The sequence below is a fragment of the Papio anubis genome, chromosome 2 (genome assembly GCF_008728515.1).
Source record: "Papio anubis isolate 15944 chromosome 2, Panubis1.0, whole genome shotgun sequence".
NCBI classification, from domain to species: domain Eukaryota; kingdom Metazoa; phylum Chordata; class Mammalia; order Primates; family Cercopithecidae; genus Papio; species Papio anubis.
The window spans coordinates 160382098-160408744 of record NC_044977.1 but is presented as its reverse complement, the minus strand read 5'-3'; the positions used below and the strand labels follow the sequence as shown (position 1 = coordinate 160408744).

At 35.9% G+C, this 26647-nt stretch overlaps 1 protein-coding gene across 25 annotated transcripts in view; it reads left to right on the top strand.

The window, feature by feature from the left end:
• NEK11 (NIMA related kinase 11) overlaps nucleotides 1-26647 on the top strand; it is a 317965-nt gene that overhangs the window by 88309 nt on the left and 203009 nt on the right. For 19 of the 25 annotated variants that reach the window (XR_004181977.1, XR_004181978.1, XR_004181976.1 and 16 more), the window contains 4 exons: nucleotides 4179-4243; nucleotides 5261-5387; nucleotides 23986-24135; nucleotides 24229-24307. Coding sequence is in view for 21 of the 25 variants with exons in the window: in XM_031662870.1 (XP_031518730.1) it covers nucleotides 4179-4243; nucleotides 5261-5387; nucleotides 23986-24135; nucleotides 24229-24307 (421 nt within the window). In the remaining 4 variants the exon portion in view is untranslated. Of the gene's footprint in view, nucleotides 1-4178; nucleotides 4244-4681; nucleotides 4784-5260; nucleotides 5388-23985; nucleotides 24136-24228; nucleotides 24308-26647 lie in introns of all 25 variants that reach the window. The other 6 variants (XM_031662874.1, XM_031662873.1, XM_031662872.1 and 3 more) reach the window with 3 other exon arrangements.

Sequence of the window (26647 nt, the reverse complement as noted above, 5' to 3'; positions counted from 1 at the left end):
AGTTTATTTAACCATTCACCTACTGGAGGACGTGTTTGTTGCTTTCAAGTTTTGGCAATTATGAATAAAGCTGCTATAAACACCATTGTGCAGGTTTTTGTGTGGACATAGTTTTTAATTCATTTGAATAAATACCGAGGAACATGATTGCTGGATTATGTGGTAAGCATTTGTATCATTTTGTAAGAAACTGCCAAACTGTCTTCCAAAGTGGCTGAACCACTTTGTATTCCCACTAGCAGTGAATGAGAGTTTCTGTTATTACACATCCTTGTGAGCATTTGGTGTTGTCAGTGTCTGGATTTGGGCCATTCTAATAGGTGTGTAGTGGTACTTCATTGTTGTTTTAATTTGCATTTCTCTGATGACATATGATGTGGAACATCTTTTCAGGTTTATTTGCCATTTGTATATCATCTTTTGTGAGGTGTCTGTTAAGGTCTTTGGCCCATTTTAAAACCAGATTGCTTTCCTATTGTTGAGTTTTAATAGTTCTTTGTATATTTTGGATAACAATCTTTTTTTTTTTTTGAGACTGAGTCTGTCTCTGTCACCCAGGCTGGAGTGCAGTGTTGCGATCTTGGCTCACTGCAAGCTCCACCTCCCAGGTTCATGCCATTCTCCCGCCTCAGCCTCCCAAGTAGCTGGGACTACAGGCGCCCACCACCATGCCTGGCTAATTTTATTTTTGTATTTTTAGTAGAGACAGGGTTTCACCACGTTAGCCAGGATGGTCTCGATTTCCTGACCTTGTGATCTGCCCGCCTCAATCTCCCAAAGTGTTTGGATTACATGGCATGAGCCACTGTGCCTGGCCAACAGTCTTTTTTATCAGATATGTCTTTTGCAAATCTTTTCTTCCAGTCTATGGCTTATCTTTTTATTCTCTTGACAGTGTTTTCTTGCAGAGCAGGAATTTTTTATTTTAATAATGTCTAGCTTATCAATTACTTCATGGATTGTGCCTTTGGTGTTCTATTTTAAAAGTTATCACCAAACTTAAAATCATCTAGATTTTATCACATATTATTTTCTAGCAGTTTTATAGTTTTACGTTTTACATTTTTTAGGCCTGCGATTCATTTTTGAGTTAATTTTTGCACAGGCTGTAAGGTCTGTGTCTAGATTCATCTATTGTATATGAATGCCCAGTTGTTTCAACTGTGTTCCATTGCATTGCCTTTGCTTCTCTGTCAAAGATCGGTTGACTGTATTCATGCAGTTTTATTTCTGGGCTCCCTATTCTGTTTTATTGATCTTTTTTTTTCCTCCCCAATACTATACTGTCTTAATTACTGTACTTTATAGAAAGTCTTGACATCAGGTAGTATCAGTCCCCCAACATTGTTGTTCTCCTTCAAATGACCTAATATAGGTCTTTTGCCTTTCCATACAAATTTTAGAATCTGTTTATCAATGTCTACAAAATAACTTCCTGGGATTTTGATTGGGGTTACATTGCATCTATTGATCAATTTGGAAAGAATCCATATCTTGACAATATTGAGTCTACCCATCCATGAACATGGATTATTTTTCCATTTATTTAGTTCCTCTTTGATTTTTTTTTCATTACAGTTGTATAGTTTTCCTCATATAGATCTTGTACCTATTTTATTAGATTTATACCTAAGTGTTTCATTTTGGGGGTACTAATGTAAGTATATTTTAATTTTAATGTCAAATTCTACTTGTTCATTGCTGGTATATATGAAAGCAATTGATTTTTGTATATCAATCTTGTATTCTGCAACATTGCTATAATTACTTCTTAATTCCAGGAGGTTTTCTTAATTGATTCTTTTGGATTTTCTACTTAGATGATCGTATCATCTGTGAACAGAGAGAGTCTGTTTTTTCTTTTCCCATCTCTATACCTTTTGTACTTCTTTTTCTTGTTTTACTTAATTAGCTAGGACTTTCAGTATAATGTTGAAAATAAATGATTAGAGGGGACATTTTTCCTTTGTTCCTGATATCAGGAGAAAAACTTCAGGGTGCTCATTGTACAGTGTGATATTAGCTGTAGGTTTCTTGTAAATATTCCCTATTGCCAGTTTATCAGAGTTATTGTCATGAATGGGTATTGGATTTTGTCAATTGCTTTTTCTGCATCTATTGATATTTTCATGTGATTTTTCTTCTTTATTCTGTTGATGTGATGGATTACATTAATTGACTTTCAAATGTTAAAGCAGCTTTGCATACCTAGTATAAATCCCACTTGGTTGTGGTGTATAATATGTATATTTTTTAGACAGCATCTCGCTCTGTCATCCAGGCTGGAGTGCAGTGGGGTGATCTCAGCTCACTGCTGCCTCTGTCTCCCAGGTTCAAGCGATTCTCCTACCTCAGCCTCATAAGTAGCTGGGATTACAGACACCTGCCACCACACCCAGCTAACTTTTGTATTTTTAGTAGAGATGGAGTTTCACCATGTTGGCCAGGCTGGTTTCAAACTCCTGACCTCGGGTGATCCGCCCACCTCGGCCTCCCAAAGTGCTTGGACCACAGGAATGAGCTACCGCACCTGGCCTACAATGTTGGATTTGATTTGCTAATATTTCATTGAGGATTTTTGCATCTACATTCATCAGAGATACTGGTTTTTAGTTTTCTTTTCTTGTAATGTCTTTGTTTGGTTTTAATATTGGGATGATGCTGACATCTTAAAATGAGTTAGGGAGTATTTCCTCTGCTTTTATTTTCTGAAAGAGATTATAGATATTTGGTGTAATTTCTTCCAATATTTGGTAGAATTTGCCAGTGAACCCATCTGGGCCTGGTGTTTTTTATTTGGAAACGTATTAATTATTGATTGAATTTATTTAATGAAGATGGGCCTATTCAATTGCCTGCTTCTCGTGTGATTTTTGGCAGCTTGTGTCTTTGAAGGAATTGGTTCTATAATCTATGTTATCAAATTTGTGGTTATAGATTGTTAATAGTGTTGCTTTTTTATTCTTTTAATGTCCACGGGAATCTGTAGTGATACCCTCTCTTTCATTTGTGATTTTAATAGTTTTTGTCTTCTATCTTTTTGTTTTAGTGAGGCTGGCTAGAGGCTGGTTGATGTATTGATCTTTTCAAAGAACCAGCTTTTATTTTTATTGATATTCTTTATTGGTTTCATGTTTTCAATTTTATTATTTCTGCTGTAGTATTTCTCCTTACTTTGGATTTAATTTGCTTTTCTTTTCTAGTTTTCTATGGTGGAAGCTTAGATAACTGATTTTAGATCTTCCTTTTTTTTCTAATATATACATTAAATGCTATACATTTCCCTCTAAGCACTGCTTTTGCTATATCGCACAAATTTTGATAAAGTGTGTTTTCATTTTCATTTAGTTCAAAATATTTTGAAATTTCTCTTGAGATTTCTTCTTCATTGTTTAGAAGTGTGTGGTTTTATATTTACATATTTTGTGATTTTCCAGTTTTCTTTCTGTTATTAATTTCTAGTTTGATCCATTTTGATGTGAGAGCAGAAATGGTATGATTTCTTTTCTTTCAAATTTGTTAATGTTTTATGGCCTAGAATGACTTTCATTTTCTTTTTGAATAATTCTCAGGCAATTTTTCTCATTTTTATGTGAGCTCAACTGTGCATATATGAAGATATTTGTATACTTTATTCAGCATTTTAGTTTTTTATGTAAAGATTTTCAAGTTTTCTAGTTCTTCATAATGCCATAAAATAAAGGTCTTAACTGACATAATTTACAGTACTGGCTTGTAGTCATATTTAATAAATATTACCTATTCTTAAATGTCATCAACAACATTATTATTTCACAAGTATACAAAACTTGGACATTTGGGTAATAATAGATTACAAACTGGTCTATCAATTGAGGATATGGTTACTGGATATAGTACTATGTAGGTTACGCTACAAAAACATAATAAAATATAGCCTACTGAAATAGTTGAAAGCATATCACCTTTCTCCAAACCACATGTTCCCCACCCTTTAAAATCTTTATTTTAAAACTTTTGTTTCCTCAAACAGGGAAACTGGAAAGTGTTGTGACTTTGTAGCTTTTAAACATTGAAAGATATATCTATGGGAGTATATATTTATGTATAAATCACATGCAACAATATATATTATTTACATGGGGATTTAAAAATTTTATATTCTGCATGAAGTTGTGTATCTTTTTTGTCTTTTGTAGGAGGATACTTCATCGAGACTTAAAGTCAAAGAATATATTTCTGAAAAATAATCTACTTAAAATTGGTAAGATTTTAAAAAGTATGAATTCCAAAAACACAGAACAGTATATTCTAGATATTATCATATCAAATTTAAGTAAATGGTACATGGAAGTGTTAGAGTAATCATTGGTTTATTTAAATTTCTCAAATGTTTAAGTATGTGTGCTGCTGAAATGAACACTAAATTTCCCAGGTTTCTTACCTGATGGGCCCAACAAAACCTAATTATTTTGTTTCTGAGTATTGATATAAATTGAGGTATACACATTTACCACATATTTGATAGATTTTCAAATATACTCTGAGTTCCCTGTGTCATGCCAGGCACTTTACAAGTTATTAGAGTCATTTTACTGGTTTGATGAGTGACTACAGGTTTCTCATTTATATTATTTCATCACAAGCAATAAGCGGTTATAGATAATTAAAATGTTGATATAATGGCTTTGTTAACCTTTAGTTCTTCAGAACTGTACCTCTCCTCATACCAGCTACTGGATCATCTAATCATCATATAGGGTGTTCTTGGGGAAGGAAGGAATAAAAGCGTGCAACTAGTTAGGCAAGTATAAAAAAGCTGATAGATTCAAATTTTTATAGTCATGTTCTTAAATAGTCTCAGATCTTTTCTTTAAAACTCTCCTTTATTGTAAATTTAAGAACAAATTCTTCCCCCCTCAGGTGACATTGTATATCATCTTATTTAGCTTTTCCAAAATCATTCTGTTTGCCATTATTCAGACTTGAAATAGCTTTTTATATTAAATTGTCTAGTTTCCCATAATTCCAGAAGTAAAGAATTTTAGCTTACGTAATTCACTTTCCTGGCTCAAAGTCTTCCTTCTCCTATAAAACTTACGTTTTTAAAGCTATTTACCAGCGTTGTGTAATTTAAGATATATTACTTCTCTTTCCTGTTAAAATGCTATGAACCATTGCATAATAAAATGGTCAAATTAGGCACTCATTCAGTTGTTAATTTCCAGGGCTAATTTTCTGTTGGCTTAAAGTATTCATAAAAATTAATTATTTTTTCAAGGAGATTTTGGAGTTTCTCGACTCCTAATGGGATCCTGTGACCTGGCCACAACGTTAACTGGAACTCCCCATTATATGAGTCCTGAGGCTTTGAAACACCAAGGCTATGACACAAAGTCGGACATCTGGTGAGTGGGCTAGCGGGCTAGACTCTTCATCTGCTGTCCTAAAAGAATGGTACATTTTGTCTTTCAGCTCATTTGCTTGCTGCATACATTCACTTTATCCCTTTGACGTGAATATTTCTGTGACCAGAGTAAAGGAAGGTCTTTTGCATTTAGAGCTTGATATATTTCATTAAACTAGTTTCAAAAATTCTCTTTATTCATTGATTAATTGGTTGGTTTTGGATTTTTAGTTCCTGAATCACAAGGGAAAGTTCTTAATGTACCATAAGCATTAAATTTTAATACATTTCTGTTAACCTATTAAATAAAGTATTTGTAACCCTAAGTACTGTGCTTATTCTATTTTAAGGTTAACTTCGATCTCTGTGGGGAATGTACAGATTTTCTATATATTTTTTCTTTTTGTTACTTTTAAGAATTTTACTAAAGATACTGGCTTTAAGGACAAACTAATTTTTTTTTTTTTTTTTTTTTTTTTGGGTTGCCTCTTGGGTTGAAGCAATTCTCCTGCCTCAGCCTCCCGAGTAGCTGGGACTACAGGCTCCTGCCACCATGGCTGGCTAATTTTTTTGTATTTTTAGTAGAAATGGGGTTTCACTGTGTTAGCCAGGATGGTCTCGATCTCCTGACGTCGTGATCTGCCCGCCTCAGCCTCCCAAAGTGTTGGGATTACAGGTGTGAGCCACCGCGCCTGGACTAGGATAAACTAAATTTTAAAATTTCTGAATTTTCAGTGATAGATACATCTGCGATGTCTGAGTTTCTCTGAGCTCTTATATCAAAGTAATTTCTCCTTCCTTGTTGTGGAACTAGGTGAAATCTCATTGCAGAAGCCATGTGGAAAACTGTGTTCAATATGTTCTAGTGTAAACAATAAGTCCTATTTCTTTTCCTCTGAAGAGGAATCTTAATATATACTTTTCTGCTTGTTAAGGACTGAAAGAACAATCTAGCTGAGGGCTAGTTAATTAAGTAAATAATTATTGTATACAAATCAACATAAATAGTTCTGAGCTTTCAAAGATAAGCAGTGCAAAAGATGTGCTCACTTCACTCTTCTAAAGAAGACAAAGTAGAAAATTATGTTTTCTCTGGTTAGGGAAGTGAACCACAGCAGGGGATATTGCTTAGGATTTTCACAAGGGTCGTTATCTGTTCCTTGTTCTCGTGCCTACCAAATGGGAGAGAACATTGTCAAGATTAGGTCTGGGTATGGCAGTTCCCCACAAATCCTGTCCTTTCAATTCAGTCTTGCAATTGTTCATTTCTAAATTATTGACAGGTTTTTTTTTTTTTTTTAATCGTTGGCTTACTTCTGCCCTGGAGGTCTTTTCCAATTCACCTATCATCTTCTCTCTTCTTTCCTTCTAACCCGCTTAACTACCACATCCAAAAGAAAAGGAAAACCCAAACCAAACAGAACCAAACATCACAAAGGTATTTTTAGAGGAATAACTAATGAGTTCCTTTAAATTTTGCTTTATTGAACATCTACTCTTTGCCCAGAACTAGGTAACATCCCTTAGGTATAAAGCAAAAGTGATAGGATTCCCACCTGTCAGGAGAAATCTTGCTGCTTTTGGAGTCCCTTTCCCTAGTTTGAGAAATCAATTTCGGGCTTTGCTTCAGATTGAATTTCAATTATGTACCTATATATCTCTTTACATTTAATTTTAAAAATTAATATTATAGACATTTTTAAATAGACTCAAATATATATCTTTATAGTTTAAGGTTATATGGTATCTCAGGAAGATATTATGTTATGTCATCTGAATTAAGAGTAAATTAATTTACAAAGCCTATCATTTAAGTTTTTGGAATTATATGTAACAAACCTGGCTCCTTTTGACAGGCATCTGTATCTGCTTTCCAGATCAGATGAATGTCTCCTAGAAGGCGAAAGCAGCAGAACCCACGGAGAGGAAAGGAAAGCATAGAGTATTTGTGTCAGTTATGTCAGTGCTATTTCTTTTTAAAAAAACTGCTCCTACTATTACTATTACTATAATGGAGAATTATGGGATATCCGACAGTATTGCTGTAGTTTAGGATTACAAAAATGTCTGACTAAAGAAAAAAAAAAAAAACAACCAAAACCTCCAAAATATAACAAATGCAGAAGGATTTTAATGTGTTTCTCTGAGCTTTAGGTTAGCCCTCCTTGCAGAGATTGTTAACTTTTCAGCAAGTACAAGCTTAGGATTCATCATCATCCTGACCCCAAATAACCACCTTATTATGGATTTAGTAATTACCTTGGTTGTATCAGAATCAAAGTGGGCTTATCTGGTAATGAAATTTCTATTGCCAAACCTAAAATGGGAAGAATAAGATATCTATTAATTATAGTGGCAGATACATACATGTGATGAGTAATCTTTAGTAGACACTCTTAGAAAAATTAGATTGAATGAGGTCGAGAACCTATCTCTGAATCTCAGTGTGTAGCATCTGTTTATTGTGGATTTTTTTTTAGGATTGGAAACACTTATGAATAATTGACAAGTGTTTTATTTTAGCACTAATAGCTGTTCATATTATATTTATAATGCTTAAAGGAGAATTTGCTTAAAGGAGAATTGGCCTAATACTAATTATGTTTTCATCCGTTAATGTTTGCCCATATGTAACATTATCTTCGTTCTGAAATCTGTTAAACTTTTCCGACTTCATTTATTTATAGCATTCAGTACAGGAAGTCCTTCTCCTAAAAGTGGGTTAGGTTCCAAAAGTGCATAAAGTGATTTGCAAAGTTAGGATAGTTAGGTTTACTGAGGACAATGCCTTGATCACAGCTGATTTGTATAAGCAATGGTTGAATACTCTTTTACCCACAGGAGAAATACAAATATGAGTTGGGTTCCTAGGCCAGCTCATTAAATTGATTTAAACTATGAATAGTTAGAGTATGTTATTTTGGTAGGAGAAACAAATAAAGGGCAATATTATTTGAATAATAGTACTGCAATTAAACAGAAAGAAAACAATATTTCACTGTTGGTCTTGTGTACTTTGTTGTGTGAAGCCAACCAGATGGCTCTTTGATCTTGTAGCCCCCATATTCTTTGGGTGATTTAAGTAAAGGAACAGTGGTGGGAATAGTGGCAACATCCAGAGTGTACCGTGAAGCTCTCAGGGTTTTTCTCGGAGATTTGGTGTGGAAGTTGGTTGAGTAGGGGACAGAGAAGGAGTCTAGTTCATGCCCAACATTGGACTCAGGCTCTCGTGATCTTGGGGCCAAAGTATCAGACAAGGATTAGCTATGGGTAGAAGAAAACAGAGAAGAACCAGCACCTGCCTGACCTGCCAGGACCAAGAAAGTATTCTCACAGAAAAACATTTCCAGGGTGGTCAGGGAAGGGATGGGGACAATAGCCTATTGTTTTTGAGAAATACAGTCCAACTTGGCAGCATTTCCTGTAACTAAAATGGGGCCATCTAGTAGCTGGCAGCCAACAGCTTCATCAGCTCCCTCTTAGTGAAGAAAGCTCTGGAGCAAAAGAATTCATTTTTTTTCATTGCCCATGGCCTGGGAAGTTCTTATATGGGTTCAGAAGGAAGCTATTGACTAGGGAGTGCTTTCCTAGGGAATAAGCACTGGTGTCAGTTTTTTCATCCAATAGGACCTTAGGTAAGAAAACATTGCAGTCAGGTGAAGTATATTTGAGCATTAATATATTTTTTTCAATGACTAGAATGAAATGGTTGATACAAACTCTGCAGATAGTACTAATTTGGCCTGATGAATTTTTAAAAGGTTAATAATATAGCTAATAAATCCTTGTTAAATTGATATTGATAGAGGAATGACAGTACAAGATGGCTGAATAAGGACTCCAGTGATCATGGCCCTCCCCAGGAACACCAGGTTTTAAAAAAATTTAAATTTTTATTTCTTGTGGGTACACAGTAGATATATATATTTATGGGGTACATGAAATATTTTGATATAGGCATGCAATGCAGAATAATCACATCATTGGAAAATGTGGTATCCTTCCCCTCAAGCATTTATCCTTTGAGGAAGACCAAGTTTTACAACTGTCTACACAAAGGAATCACCTTCATATGAACCAAAAACCAGGTAACAGCTCAGCCACAGTTGTGTAGAGGACCAAGGGAGATCTTGGAGTCTCTGACTCCATGTCTTAGGTCTTGGATAGCATTTCTGGACCTTCCCTGGGCCAGAGGGGAGCCGGTGCCCTGAGGGATAAGTTCCAGGCCTGGTGGTATTCACCACAAGCTGAAGGAAGAGTCCTTAGGCCTTAATTGAGCATCAGTGGTAGCCTGGGAATATTCCCTATAGGCCTGTAGTGATGGTGGCCATGGAGTGAAGCTCCTCTGCACATAGAAAGGGGAGGGAAGAGTGGGAAGGACTGTGTCATGTGGCTTGAGTGCCAGCACAGCCACAGTAGAATAGAACACCATGCAGATTTCTAAGGTTTTTAACTCTAGTCCCTGGCTCTGGGAGAGTATCTCTGGACCTGCCCAGGACCTAGGAAACTCACATCCCTCAAGGGAAGGACACAGACCTGGCTGGCTTCATCATCTGCTGATTGTAGAGCCCCAGGGCCTTGAGTGAACATAGGTAATAGGAAGTGGTTACAGGGTGCCGTGCTGGCTTCAGGTCTGAGCCAGCACAGTCCCGGTAGTGGTGACCAAAGGAGTGCTTGTGTCACCCCACCTTCAGTTCCAGGCAACTCAATACAGAGACTCCATTTGTTTGGGAGAAAGTAAGCAAAGAGAACAAGAGTCTTTGCCTTGTAATCCAAAGAATTATTCTGCATGTTATCTAAGACCACCAAGTTGTGGTACCCCTACAAGTCTGTAAGAACTACAGTGTTACTGGGCTTGGGGTAGCCCCAATGCAAATACACCCAAGTATTTTCAAATACCTGGAAAGCCTTCCTAAGAAGGATGGGTACAAACGAGCCCAGATGGTGAATACTATAATAAATACCTAACTCTTCAATGCCCAGGCACTGATGAACATTCACAAGTGTCAAGACCAACCAGGAAAACATGACTTTACCTAACAAACTAAATAAGGCACTAGGCACCAATCCTGGAGAAACAGAGAAATGCAACCTTTCAGACAGATAATTCAAAATAGCTGTTTTGAGGAAACTCAACAAAATTCAAGATAACACAGTGAAGGAATTCAGAATTCTATCAGATAAATTTAACAAAGAGAGTGAAATAATTAAAAAGAATCAAGCAGAAGTTCTGGACTTGAGAAATCAATTGACTGGAGAATGCATCAGCGTATCTTAATAGCATAATTGATCAAGTAGAAGAAAGAATTAGTAAGCTTGAAGACAGGATATTGGAAAATACACAGAGCTCTGAGATAAGAGAAAAAAGAAAAAAAAAAAAGAATGAAGCCCACCTACAAGATCTGGAAAGTAGCTTCAAAAGGCAAGTCTAAGAGTTACTGGCCTTAAAGAGGAAGTGGAGAAAGAAATAGGAGTAAGAAGTTTATTAAAAGGAATAATAACAGAGAACTTCCTGAATCTAGAAAAAGATATTAATATATAAGTATAAGAAGGTTATAGAAGACCAAGCAGATTTAAGTCATTAATAAATGATGTGACAAATTTATATACTCTTGTTTTGTTAATTCTGTGGGAGAATTGGAGAGGGAGGCTTAGCTCAGAATTTTCTTTCATTCCTCTTACTAAAAGAAAAATTTACTTGTGTTAACAAGTTCTTATTTCAAACATGCAAATTTATTTGGCAAGTATTAAATCTTATCACCACTCTTCATTGTTTAAGTTGCTTTTTAACTGGAGACAGGAGAATTTGCTTAAAGGAGAATTGGCCTAATACTAGTTATGTTTTCATCTGTTAATGTTTGCCCATATGTAACATTATCTTCGTTCTGAAATCTGTTAAACTTTTCCGGCTTCATTTATTTATAGCATTCAGTACAGGAAGTCCTTCTCCTAAAAGTGGGTTAGGTTCTTGGAATCCCTAGTTGAGACTAGTCTTTCTATAGGAAGTCAAATTGGGGTTGAATCTTTCAAATTCCAGGATTGGGCACTTTGTAGCAAGGAACATCAGGGGCGAGGAAAGAGTATAGCCTTGAGAGCCTGGGCAGGGCCTGGATTTCTGAGGAAAGAGACCTCTTTGAATGGGAGCATAAGGTAAAATGTCCCATTATCCATAGGGGCATGTGGCAGATTGTGTTTTCCAAAAATGGCCATCATAACATATCACTTCTCATATGTTCTTTTTATAATGTGATATTGACACACTCTTATTGAGAGTTGGGGTCTGTGTTCCCTCACCTTTAATTTGGGTAAGGCTGTGATTATGGCAAAATTGATGCTATGTGACTTCTGAATCTAGATAATAAAAACAACATAGATTTTGCTTGGTTCTCTTGAAATTCTTGTTCTTGGAACCCAACTACCCTGTTGTGAGGAAGCCTGAGTGGCACATTGAGAGGCCAACATGGAGAGGGCCACATTGAGAGGAACCAAGGCCTTTGATCTTTACCCCCACTGAACTTCCAGCTGATAGCCAGCATCAATTGGCCAGTCATGTGCGTGAGCCATCTTGGAAGTGGATCCTTAAGCCTCAGTTGAGCATCACCAGCAGATGCTGTGGGGAGCAGATTCAAGGCTTCCCTGTCAGTCTCTGACCAAAAAGATTCATGATCAAAATGACTGATTATTGTTGTTTTAAGGTACTAAGGTTTGGGGTGGTTTTTTATGCAGCAGTGGTGACTGGAGCAGGACTTCATCAGGAGAGCAGCAGGCAGGAGTTGAGAAGTAGCCTCTAATCTAGGCCTCCATATGACAATCTGGCAGTGTTCATTTTCTTTATGTCAAAAGGCTCAATAAATTGCTTAAGAGAAGAAGCTTGTGCCAGGAGAGCAATCTGGCACTCTACTTGCTGGTCTGTTTGGTGGGTAGAACCCAAGAACCTGGACCACAGCTGAGAACTTCCAGACCAGCAACTTTTCCATGTGCCTCAGAACTCTTCTTTCACTCCTCCTGACCTTGCCTTCTTTCTCCCAACCCCCACCCCAACGTCAGCCCCAGCACTGGACCATCTGACTCCAGCCTTATCTTTCTGTCACTCCCATGATTCAGTGGTATGCTGGAGCTCATACCAGCTCATAAGACCAACTTATCCACAATTCTTCTCAAGTCGGTGTTCACTGATGTCACATTAGTAACTTGAAAACAACCATGGTATTTATACCATGGAAATTTGTAAATTAGGGCTTCTCCTCCTACCTCAGAAAGGCAGTGTACCAGAACAGCTCATACCTTTAGCCTTACTCTTTCTTGCCCCTAGGGTAGTATTTGCAGAAAGGAAGAGACGTGAAGACATGAGGGTTTCTGTCCTCAAAGGAATGATAAACATATAAACAAATTGCTGTATACTGTTGTAGTACAATACATGTTCTGATGTATAAAGTGGAGAGTGATTGACCGCTGGGGATGGGGTAGAGCGCATCAGCTACAGTCTTAGAGAGTGCATGATTCCTGCTCAGGATGGGGAAAAAATGGATAAGAGTTTGGCAAATGTATTTCATGTAAAAAGACCCAATGTCAATGACCAAAAATGAGGGGTGCCCACTGGGAGAAGAGGGAGGGAACTGTGTAGGGAAAGTGGCTGGCCAGAAGAACCATTTGGCCAGGGCCTTCTCATTCACAAAGGGCCTCAAATGTGTGTGTTTAAAGTTATTGCCAAATGAAGTGGTATATGTTAAAGGTGTTTATTTATTTAATGCCAAAATTTCAGATATACCACCAATTTTGAAACTTTTATTGTGGTATTTATTCATTTAAAAAATATACTGGGAATTTAAAAGTAGTTACAAATGACTTGGACCTTCTCTGACTCCTGAAAGACTCCAGAAAAGGTGTGAAAGGACATGGAAGCGTGAGAAAGCTCAGGGTCTTCTGATTAGCTGTAGGACAAAGTGTGTGTGTGGCAAGGAGGGGAGTTTTGGTACGTTTGACTGAAGGGCGGGCAGGGGTCAGATGGTGAATGACCCATGTAATTATGATAAGAAGCTTGTACTCTTCTGGAGTATGAGAAACTGCTAAAGGCTGTTAAGCAGAGGAATGATGTATCAGTCAGCTTTGCTGCTCTAACAAAGAACTCCAAAAAACTCTCAGTTACTTCGTATATATTTTTTTGGCATTACATGAGGACTGCAGATTAACTGAGTTTCTATTCCAAGGTGCAGCCTGCTCTGATCCATGGTTTTCCCAGTTCCAGGACACAGGTTATGCTCTGAGCTAACATGGACAATACAGTGCTAGAGAGAGAGCATATGTCTGCCTTTAGATCCTCCACTCAGTTAGTTGTGACACACTTCGTATCCACCCATATTCTGTTGACTGAAGCAAGTCCTGTGCCAATTCCCCCCGTGGGGGAAGGGAAAAAGAATATTTGCAAAGAGCAATCAATCTACCAGGGGAGTCAGTCTTACTATGATGCCAGCTGGGCTATAGAAAACTGACAGGAGGGAGAAGATTGGTGAAGATCAAAGGAGGAAGATAGGTAGGTCTTCTATTAACCTGGCACGTTCTACTACTTTTGATGTTCTGTCCCTCATAAAAGAGCCTCCGGAGATGATATAAAATTATTAAAGTAGTTGGAACATAGCAATTTGATCAAAGTATGAAGCAGTTGATGCCCCATGGGCAGTGCTGGCTGTTGCCATATTCGGTCTTGATGGAGTGGCTGAGTGAATAACCGTTGGTAATGTAAGGATGCTTTGATCATTGTTTCCATTGCCAACCTACCTCCCTACCCCAACTCCGATCACTGTCCACATCCTTTCCCAAGCTGTATGGTTTGCATAGAATCTATAACTGTGACCTCAAGAACAGCTAAAGATGCAAAGAAGCTTTGACTTTTGGTCAGTTTTTCTCTTCTGCCACCCTATGGTCTCTTTGTCCTCCTCACTTACTCCTCACTTACTGGTTTCCTCCATTAGCCACATTCTTATGGTATGGAGGACATGGGACCACTACAGAGGAGAGAGATTTGATAATCTTCCTTGAAACATTGTAAAGCTCAGTTATGGAGGAAAGTAATTAGAAAGAGCTGGTATGAACAGGAGAAAATGCACCCAAACCTTGTTTTGTCTATAATTTTAAGGGTCGTCTTCCCTAAAATGTGGCAGTATATTAGAATATGATAAAAGAAATGAGTTCACTTTTCTTTTTAAATATTCTTTAAAAAATTCATCTCATCAGTCACACTAGCCACATTTTCAGTGCTCAAAAGCCAAATGTGGCTGGTGGCTATTGTTTGTGGAAATAAGAACATTTCCATGAGTTCAATAAATTCTTTTGGACAGCCCTGAACTATTTTGCTCCAGCTGCTTTAAGCCTTATCTTGGGATTTCTTGCATTCACCCTGCTTTTGGATTGGGCAGAACCCCTGCTGGGTTTAATTGCTATGCTTAGATTGGCCCACTATGGATAGTTTGAGGTTCTTCTGTTTTCATGTCCCTTGATCACTCCATTGCTTCCCTCTGCTTCTTCTCACAGAGATGCTGATACTATGCCAGTCATGTAGCTATGTGGTTTGTGTTCCTTCACTTGCACTGTGAGGTTCAAGGGGACATCTTATCACCTGACTTTATTATAAATTATAATAAATATTATTCATGGATTTTGAGTTTTGTTCTGTAGCTGCTCTGTTTTCATATGTGGATTCAAGAAAGATCTAAAAACTATGCTTCCACTGTATATACCGTTTCCCCCCAAATGCTTGGAATCAGCATTTTAACAAAACCCCTAAGTGATTTGCGTATATGTTAAAGTTTGGGAAACACTGATAGAGGTTCTGAGATATGGTAGGTTATTCATAAACAATTGCTATATAATATTGTTTCTTAAGTACTATTACTTCAAGCAGCCCAATGGTTTTCGTTATATTTATTTTCATTTCGTTATATTTAGATTGAATTTAGGTTAATACTCAATTCTACCTAAGTAAAGACTTTCATTTAGGGTGATACACACTAAAGCAAAACCCACTACTCTTGTATTACATTTCTATTACTCTTTCTATAGATTGAACTGATTACTCTTTTCTAGATGAATATATCAGGATGCTCCTCGATTACATCAAATAAAAACATTATCTAGAAGATCAACAAAACTTCCTAACCAACTAGAGTCATGCATTGCCCTGGGGCAGGCCTGCCTTTGCAGAGTCTGGCAGATTTTGAAGGGTAAATTTAGTTACCTTAAGACAAGACAAAGCCTGAATTACATTTGTGATTTAGTGTCAATCAACCTGTGCTTCAGAAATTTTCTCAGTAGTTCTGGACAAGTTGTTCAACTTGGACAGATGGTAAGTTTATGGAGTTCAGGTGTAATTTGCTTCACAGACACCTGATCCCAGCCTTCTTTTTCATTGCTTGTATTCACTCCCTCAGGGATTTATTTGCTTACCTCTTCAAAGTTGTCTGTATTTTGGAAAAAGAAAGGAATGCAAATCATAAACTTCTAAGTATGTCTCACTTGTTTATTTCAGCTCTCCCCCAACCCCAATCTACTTTTGTATCAGCAGATTGAAGACCTGGGAGTCAAATAAAAGAAAATTATTTTAAAAGGATGGAAGTGAAGAGTCTTAGATGATTCCTATATGGAAATGTCTGGTTGGAAACTAGGAAAAAAAAAACACTTGGTACATAGAAATATAGTCACCATATGTATTTTGGTTACCTACCGTATGTATTTAACAAAACCCCTAAGTGATTTGCATGTATGTTAAAGTGTGGGAAACACTGACAGGGGCTCTGAGATATGGTAGGTAACCAAAAATCTTTTACCTTTGAGTGTCAAGGTAGTTTCTGTAATCAGTTGGTCCAAGTTTCAGTTACTAGCGCCCATTTCAAGGGTAGGTACACTGGGACCACTATAGCAGGTCCGTTTCCACAAGTTACTGGCTGATAAATGAAGTTTTCTCTATGTGCTAGAGTGCAAGCAAATATTAGTCATCAAAGTGAAACAGGTAATTGCACTGCATACTGAGAGGATTTCCAAAACAAAGAGTACTATAGTCTTATATCAGAATTAACTGATTACTAAGTTAGCCTATAGATCTAATTGTTCCATAGTTTCTTTAGCCAGATAATTGCATATCTTTTTTATTTTTATTTATTTTTAGAGATGGTCTCACTCTGTTGCCTAGGCTGGAGTGCAGTTGTGCAATCATAGCTCACTGTAACCTCAAACTCCTGGGCTCAAGTGATCCTCCCACCCCAGCCTCTGGAGTAGCTAGGAATACAGGTGTGTATTATACCATACCCAGTTAATATATTTTTATTTTTTGTAGAGATGGGGTCTTGCTATGTTGCCCAGGTTGGTCTTAAACTCCTGGCCTCAACTCATTGCCCCACCATAGCCTCCCAAGTCACTGAGATAACAGGTGTGAGCCACTGTGCCTGGCCTACCACATCTTTTTATAACCTTAATAAATTCATCAAAGTAGAGTTACATCTCCATCAAACCAGAATTTGACTTGGTGATCAATTCACTGTTAATAGACCCCTAAGCCCTCTTTCCTTCCAAGCAAAACCAAACTTGTCTGCTTTCCTTTTTCCACAGAAGGTCTCATTGTCTGTGTGCCCTATATTTGCCGTGGTGTGATGCCCTGCATAGCTTGTTGTCTAAGGCCCCAGTGATTTTAAAAAGTGAATTAAGGTTCTATATAGAACCTGAAATTACCTTGGGAAATCAGCCCCTGCTTAAAAGGCTCTGTCAGGGCTAGCCATGATTTCCAACTCAAGAGAGCCTTTCGTAATCCAAAATGCTCTGATTGGTACAAGATCCAGAAGCAGGATAGCATAGAGAGTCTGTGTCTCTACAGCCAGATAGCCTGGGCTACAATCCCAGCTTTATGACCTACTCAATATGGAACCTTGAACAATTTACCTAATCTTATGGTTTTCTCATCTAAAAAATGGGAATGATAATAATAGTTCCTACCTCATTAGGATTGTTGTGAGGGTAAGTCAATGAGTTAAAATATGAAAGGAACATAGAAGAGGGCCTGGCTCATAGTGAACACTATTAACATTCCCGCTATCATATTCGTTATTACTATTATTATCATTATTGTTGTTACCATTTGTATTATTGGTGGAGACAATCTAATAGCTGCTTCCAAGACACTTCAAAATGTTCTGGATCAGGGGTTGTTGCTCCCATACAACCCTTCAGATATACCCAGGCCAGGAGAGGTTGTCTAGCTTGTTCTGTTTCTAATCTTCTCCTCAAGGAGACCCTGAGCCTATGTGGAGTGAGCATAAATCATCAAAAGAGAGTGTGTAGGTGCTGAGTGATTGCTAGCCTTCTGTTACTTGGACTTGCAAATTTGATTTCTTTTTTTCAGTTTTCAGATTATTATGTGTGTATTACGCTATATAACAGAATGTGGTCAATGTAACTTTTTAAAAGAGAAATTTTAAAAAGTATTGGATGAGAACTAATACCAATACCAACATGAGCTGATCTGACATAGTACCTTTCTGGGCAAATTACTTCCTCTCTCTCAGCTTTGGTTTTCTCACTGATAAAACCAGAGTTTGAAATGAGCAAATGTTTATAGTCTCTTGTAACTCTACTATTCTGTATAAGAGGACGTTCTTGAAGTTTGAATTATAGATTCTTCTATGGGGAAATAACTAAGTATATGGTGGCAATTCATAACACAAATATTTTACACATTCTACATTAGTAAAAGTATTTGGTTCAACTTGATGATTATATTTTTTTAGTGATATTTAGCCCCTCTTGTTTTCCTAAGGAAACTTTTTTTTTCATAGTTTAACAAGTACTGACTTGGTATTGTCTGTGTTTTTCTTTTTAGCTATTCTGATGAGTGTGTAGCATGTAGTGGTAGGACACAGTGGTTTTAATTTGCACTTTTCTGATGACTAAAAATGTTGGGCGTCTTCTCATGACTTTTGGCCATTGAGTGTCTGTTAAGTCTTTTGCCCATTTTTCTATTGGATTCTCTCATTTTTCTTATTGATTTATAGAAGTTTTAATTAATTGTATCAGTATTTCGGTAGTCTGATGAATATTTGAGTTGCAGATATTTTCTTACACTATGTGTCTTCCTTTTCACTCTCCTAATGGTGTCTTTTTATGAATAGAAGTTTGTAATTTTAATGAAGTTCATTTTGTAAGTTCATAACTTTATCACTAGTGCCTTTTGTGTCTTGTTTAAGAAATCTTTGCCTATTCCAAGATCATGAAGATAGTCTCTTGTTTTCTTTCAAAAGCCTACTCAGTTGATTCTACCTTCTCCTGTTTTCTTTTAAAGCCGACTCAATTTGATTCTATCTTTCACAGTAACATCTATCTATAATTGATCTATGTGTGTATGTAGCCACATGGTATGAGACAGAAATCCAAGTACATTTTTTTCTATATGAATATTCAATTGGCCCAGCATAATTTGTTGAAAAAGTCATATTTTCCTCTACCATGGAGTGCAGCTTATTTTTGCGTTAATCAAGTGATTAAATATGTGTGAATCTGTTTTTGAGCCTTCTATTTTATTTCATTGGTATATATTTTTTCTTCTTTGCCAATACCACACTTTCATAGGTACTATAACTTTATAATATAAGCAATATAGCTTTATAATAAATCTTGATATTTGGTCATACAAACTTCTAAATTTGTTCTTGTTTAATTGCCGTGGCTATTCAGATCCCTTCGTATTTCCATATAAATTTTAGAATCTGCTTGTCAGTTCCTGCCAAAATGTCTGCTAGGATTTTGGTTGGTATTTCATGGGCCACTGTAAGTGTGTTTTTGTGCAAGTTTATAGAAATGAAGGGCTTTGTATTCAGCAGTCTTGCGTAATTCCCTTGTTAAGTCTAACAGTTTGTCAGGTCTTTGGAATTTTTTCTGTACACAATCATGTTGACATGATTAATGACAGTCTAATGTTTTCTTTACTATCTTTATAGATTTTTTAAAAAATGTACTTTTTCTGGCATTATCGCTTTGGGCAGCACCTTCATTACAGTGTTGAATAGAAGTGATGATAGTAGACATTCTTATTTTGTTCCTAATCTCAGAAGAAAATAATAAACTTTCAATATTTCACCAATAAGCATCATGTTTACTATATATTTTTAAGCTTCAAAAAATCAGATTAAGGAGGTTCCCTCCTATATCTGGTGTGCTAGGAGTTTTCTTCTTTTTAAAAATACAATAAGTTTTGAATTTTATAAAATGCTTTTTTGCATCAATCAAGGTGGTGATATGGTTTTTCAACTTTTTTCTATAATGAGATATATTTTGATTTATTTATTTTCATATATTAAGTCAACTCTGTATTTCTGAAATAAAATCTACGTGGTCATGATGCATTATCTTTTTAATATGTCATTGTATTCTATTTGCTAATATGTGTGTGTAAATGTGGGTTATTTGAATCAACATTCATGAAAACATTTGCTTGTAATTTTCCTTTCATATAATATCCTTGTTATATTTTAGTATCAAACTTGTCCTGGTCTTACAAAATGAAGAGGTTGAGCAAGATTATTGTTATTTATTTCTTAAATGTTTGGAAGAATTTATCAGTAAAGCCATCTGGTCCTGGAGTTTTTCTTTGCAAGAGCTTTTTATTATTTTGTTTTATTTTTCTGTATTCAACAAATATCTCTATTGAAAAGATACAGCTAGCCACTGTTCTGTTGCTGTGCTGAAAATACATTGGTAGGCAAAAACAAAACCAAAAAAATATAGCTCCTGTTCTTACAAGGATTGCTTTATAATATTTACTTTTGAGATAGAGGGTCAAGGGATACTTCTGTTGTCTATCTCAATTATTATTATTTTAAACTTTTAGGTTCAGGGGTACATGTGCAGGTTTGTTTTATACATACATACATATATATACATATATATATATAAAAATTATGTCACATGGGCTTGGTGTAGAGATTATGTCATTACCCAGGTGTTAAGCATAGTACACAATAGGCAGTTTTGTTTTATTAAAAAAATTTTTATGCATACATAATAATCATACATGTTTATGGGGCACTTGTGATATATTGATACAGGCTTACAATGCATAATGATCAAATCTAGGTTATTGAGATATTCATTGCTTCAAACATTTATCATTTCTTTGTGTTGGGAACATTCCAAATCTTCTATTTTGAAATACATAATAAATTATTGTTAACTATATTTTTTGTGCTTAAACCTTTATTTATTTGTTTGTTTATAGTTTGTTACAGCAACTGCCTCTTTACTTTTATTTTTGAGTTCCTCAACCTCCTCCTCTCCCTCTACCCTCAAGTAGGCCCCAGTGTTTGTTGTTCCCTTCTTTGCATTCACATGTAGTCAATGTTTAGCTCCCACTTATACATGAGAAAATGCAGTGTTTGATTTTCTGTGCCTCTATTAGTTTGCCTCCAGGTTGATCCATGTTGCTGCAAAGGACATGATCTCATTCTTTTTATGTTTGCATAATATTCTGTCATTTATATGTATCACATTTTTTTTATCCAGTCTACCATTGACGGGCATTGAGGTTGATTCCATATCTTTGCTATTGTGAACAATGCTGCAATGAACATATGCATGCATGTGTTTTTATAGTAGAATGATTTATATTCCTCTGGGTATATACCCACTAATGGGATTGGTGGGTCAAATGGTAATTCTGCTTTGAGTTTTATTACCTTAAATAAGAAATTATCTCTGTTTAATAGATAAAAAACTATTCAGATTATCTTTTTCTTCTTGTGTCAGTAAGTTGTGTTCTTAGAAGACTATTAACTTTATCCATATTGTCAAATTTATTGGAAAAAACATGTTTATAATGTCATCTTAATACTTTCTAATATCTGTGGAGTCTATAGTGTTGCACCTTTTTCTATTTGTGTTATTGTTAATCTGTGTTTTTTTTTCTGATTTTCTTGATCAGCCTTGCTAGAGATCTATTAAATGTATTAGTCTTCACTGACTTTGTTTCTATTGTTTATTTCTATTTCATTAATTTCTTCTCTTTTAAAATTTATTTCCTTAAACTTTCTTTGGTGTGATTTGCTGTTTTTTTAGCTTCTCAAGTTGACTTATATGATAGATTTTAAGCTTTTTTTTTTTTTGTAATATATGCATTTAATACTTTGAATTTTGCTATAAGCACCTTAACTGCATTCAATGTGTTGATATTTGGTATCTTCGTTAGCATTCCATTAAAAGTGTTTTCTAATTTCTTGTTTGACCTAAGGATTATTTGGATGTGTATTTCTTAGTTTTCAAGCAGTTGGAAATTTTATGGTTTTACAATTATCTCTTTTTCTCTATCGCTCTGTTATTCATGTCTAGCACAATTTTACTGTGATCAGGCTTTGAAGATTTCAGTCCTTAAAAACTGTTAAGGCTTGCTTTGTGGCCCTGTGTAAATTGTCAATTTTGGTAAATGTTCCCTGTGCCCTTGAAAAAAAATTGAATTCTGTTATTGTTGGTTGTATTTACATCAACTTGCCAATTATGTCAATTTTGTCATCATGTAGATTTTTTCTATCTTGATTGATTTTTTTAATTCTGTCAGTTCTTGCTTCATACACACACACACACGATGCACATGCGCACACACACACATTATTGGGTGTATACAGATTTAGAATTGTTTTATATTCCTGGTGGTTTGCTTGTTTTATTGATCCACCATCTTAATCTTAGTCGTGTTTCTTGCCATTTTGGTGTTTGTATGGTTTTTCTATCAGCCTCTCTGTGTTCCTACATTTAAAGTTTGTTTTGTGAGCAGAATATACCTTTTATTTTTCCAGTCTGATAATTTAGTTTTTTAATTGGAATCTTTTCCCTCTTGTGTCATTTGCCTTATTTTTGTCATGAATTTTTATTCTACATAATTTTTAAGCACCACAAGATATTGTTAATTTTATTTTGTAGAGTTAATATTCATTTATGCATATTCACAAAATTACTTTTTTGGTGCTCTTTATTTCTTCTTGTACTCATTGTTTTTGTCTGGATCATTTTTCTTCTGTTAGAAAAATTTATGTCTAGGATTTAAGAAATGCTTTCCTGCTGATAATGAAATCTCTGTTTTTGCTTGGCTAAAAACATCTTTACTTCATCTTAATTTGAAGGAATGTTTTTTCTGGGTATAGAAATCTAACCAGATGCCATTTAATAGTCTTTTAGATAGATGCAAAATTTATTGATTTTCAAATAGTTTTCATCATTTTTAATATTTACATTGATATTGGTATTCTAGTTGATTTCATGCACTTTGTTCTAACATCTCCCCCTTCTTTCTAGCATTCTTTAATGGAAACAGTCTAGGATTTTGAAAGATAAATGCCTTAATTCCAGAGTCAGTTCTACCATTTACTACCTATATGACCTTGGCCAAGTCATTTAAGTTTTCTGAGCCAATTTTTTATCTATAAAATGGGAAAAATATTACATGGGCTCTACTCTATTTCACTGGGAAGTTATGAGGGACTGTTGAGATATTGTCAGTGCTTTGTAAAATGTAAAGTACCCAATCAGCTCAGTTGGAAATTTTTAGTGTTATTATTTACTGAAACAAATATTCTCAGTGTATGTATCCAAAATTCTCTTACAAATGCACATTTTCATGAACACTCACAAAATAGTTCAATGATATTATTAATGTATTTATTTCTGTCTATCCTTTGTTGTATTAAGGACATTGTTAAAAGTTACATAAAATGTAACTTACACAAGGTCAATCACAAGTTTATTTCTTATCTTTCAAGTGACTAACATGAAAAGGAAAACCTGGACAGTTACATAATTCATAATGTCCATAAGATAAAAATAATTCATTATTCAGGAGAAGTGCTATTATTTCTTAATACTAAGCTCAGACAGGAATTTCTCTTTCAGTTTTTTTTTATGATGTAGAGTTATTTAAAATATTTTCCTGCTGGTTTAGAGGTTATTGATTTGCATGGTTAATCCAAATCAGTGTTGGACTTATCTAGAATTTTAATATTCTGTTTCATACTCACCATAGGAGAATTATGCATTTTAATGTGGGCTTCAAGTAGCTGCTCTTCCACCCCACTTGCAAATGGATTATATTCAGAGAATAATAAATAATGCCAGTTTCCTTTTAAAAATGCTTGGATGCACATTAGAGGGAAGGTTAGGCTGCTAAATTAAAATTATATTTTGCATATATAAAATTATCGAACTGCCTTAGGAAGATAATCTTCAGCTGCATTTTATTTATTAAAGGCTAATTCAAAAAATCCTTACATTGATCAAATACTTAGAATCTTTACTATGTGTGGGCATGTTGTTAACTCTTGGGCTGCTTATTCTTTGATAAAGAAGCTGTAATTCAGACTTACTTTTGTGCTTTATTCTTTCCCTTTTTTTTTTTTTTTTTTTGGTAAACATGTATTTAAATGGAAAAAAACAGTATGAAATTGCAGTTTTTAAGTCAACTACTGATTGCGTGTTTGTGCCTCACAGCCAATGCCCCAACACATCTGAGGTTTTGTATGATGAAAAAATTTAAAATAGGATATTTGTTCCTTGTTTAAATTCTTTGACTTTGTCTTCAGGTCACTGGCGTGCATTTTATATGAGATGTGCTGCATGAATCATGCATTCGCTGGCTCCAATTTCTTATCCATTGTTTTAAAAATTGTTGAAGGTGACACACCTTCTCTCCCTGAGAGATATCCAAAAGAACTAAATGCCATCATGGAAAGGTATAGAAATAAATATGTTGTCCCAGAAATAGTTGAAAATTGTACTTATATTTTAGTTCATTTGAAAAATAATTTTCTTTTTAAACGTTACAGCATGTTGAACAAAAATCCTTCATTAAGACCATCTGCTATCGAAATTTTAAAGATCCCTTACATTGATGAGCAGCTACAGGTATTTAAAATGAAAGGGATTCTGCGAAACAGGTATTAGCATTTGTATACACATTCCATGACTTGAAGATATGCAGAGGGGATACGATGCAGTAAGAATCAACCAGAAAGGAGGAAAAAGGTCAAAAAGAAGCTGAGAGGCCGAGGCGGACGGATCACGAGGTCAAGAGTTCGAGACCATCCTGGCCAATATAGTGAAACCCCGTCTCTACTAAAAATACAAAAAAAATAAAATAAAATAGCTGGGCATGGTGGTGTGTGTCTGTAGTCCCAGCTACTCAGGAGGCTGAGGCAGGAAAATCACTTGAACCCAGGAGGGAGAGGTTACAGTTAGCCGAGATTGTGCTACTGCACTCCAACCTGGTGACAGAGTGAGACTCTGTCTCAAAAATAAATAAATAAATACGAATTTTAAAAAGCTGAGAAAAATAGTAGCCAGGACAATCTCTTTCCAAAATAAGGTGTGTGTGAACTCCCATTCCCCAGTGCCATTGAAAATGAGAAGTGAGGGTTTTTTTAATGCCAAAACTCAACATCCGTCCTTGGAGCCCTGTGGACAGATCTTACCCAAACACTTTGTAACTATATCCCTGCAAGGACAAGAATATAGTAACAGAGAATACTAAAATCTAGGATTATCACTGAGCATTTATAATTCCAATCCTTTATTATATATCTCAATAATACTTTTTAATGATTAGCTAAGTTTATTTTGTTTTCTTGTAAATTAGGAAATGTGATATAGAGGCCGTGTCTCAGGTATTAAGAAAGCAGCAAATGGTCCCCTCTTTAGAGGGCTTTTGGGTTTTTTTGTTTGTTTGTTTGTTTGTTTTTTTTAACTTCTCAGGGTTTTACAATACAAATCCCTGAAGCAAGTTTCCTCTAATTTTATGGGTAACTTTAAGAAGAACCACAAAATGGTCATCCATCTTAAAAACTGTGCATACCTTTTCATCAGTGGGGCATGTTCCAAATCCAAAGGAAGCAAAGGTGATAAATGATGTGTACTTATTAGTTGAGTGCTGGACACTGTGCTGACACCAGGGGATGCCAAAATGAAAGGAACAGGTATGTTTCCTGTCCTTTTGAAGCTTGACTAGTGAGAGAAGCCAATAACCAAGAAAAAGTAAGGATGTAAATAACATAAGTATATGCCTAGCACTAGGAAGAAAGTATAATAAACAAACAGGATACTGTAAAAATAAGGGAGAAAGGAAGGTCTTTGGTGGTCAAAGGAGTACTTGACATTTCTTTACCAGCGAGCCAATGGGAAGCAACCAGCCATGTAAAGAGCCTCAGAAACAGTGTTCGAATCACAGGGAATAGCTGGCACAAAGGTCCTGATTATGTTGTGCCTTGGAGGTAGATACCGATGGGAGGGTTCTTAGGCAAGCATATGCTCTCAGGGAAGCCCACGCGGTCATGGGGAAGGCAGGACAGGAGAGACGGAGGCAGGCTTAGGTTTCCTGGTACTTCCATCTCTCCTTCTATGAAGGCCAAATGGGATCCAGTAGAACCTGCAGGTGGTCCTCTGAAAAAGAGCCTCATATGCTGGTTGTGGGGATCAAAAACACACTGAAGAGGCTGTGAGCATTCAAAAAAAAATAAAAAGGGTCAAAAAGTATTCACAGGGATCTGCTGGGACCAAGATGAGGCAAGTGAGCCTTTTGACTCTGGGGTAAAATTTAAGGGGACACTAAAAACTCATAATATTTTAAAAGTAATATTTTAAAAATCCAGATTAATGCTTAAAATCCCAGGTAACAAGATATTAACAGTTTAAAGACAGGATCCAGCAGGGCCAGGATTACGGTGAGGCAAGTGAGGTGGAATTGTGTAAGTTCAGGGTTGGATCCTGTCTTTAACGTTTTGCTATTGTATTCTTTATAGTTTTTTGACATTAATTTTGATTTTTTAACAATAATGTTCATTAAAATTATTTATCTTGGTTACTGAGTTTTTTGGTGTCCTCTTAGATTTTGCACCTGAGGTATCTCACTTGCCTAAACCTTGCACTGGCCCTGGGAGTGTAGATACTGTCCTCTACAGTCTGGGAGGTTGGAAAAAGCTTGTGTCTTCTTGTAGCTGAAAGTAGGCCTGCCCATGATTGGCAAAAGGGAGTGAGAGAGCAAGCAGTGCAAGATGAAGCTGGAGAGACAGGCAGGAGCCTGACCCTGCAAAATCTTCTTGGAAAAGCTACCATGTAATTTTACGGAACCCAGGAAAAAATAGCATGCTTTGTTCTCAGGCTCCCTGCCGTGGTCAAAAGTACCCCAAATCTGAAAAGATACTTGGTAATTTATTCCCTTTCATCCCGAAAGAGGAGCCTTTTAGGTATGTC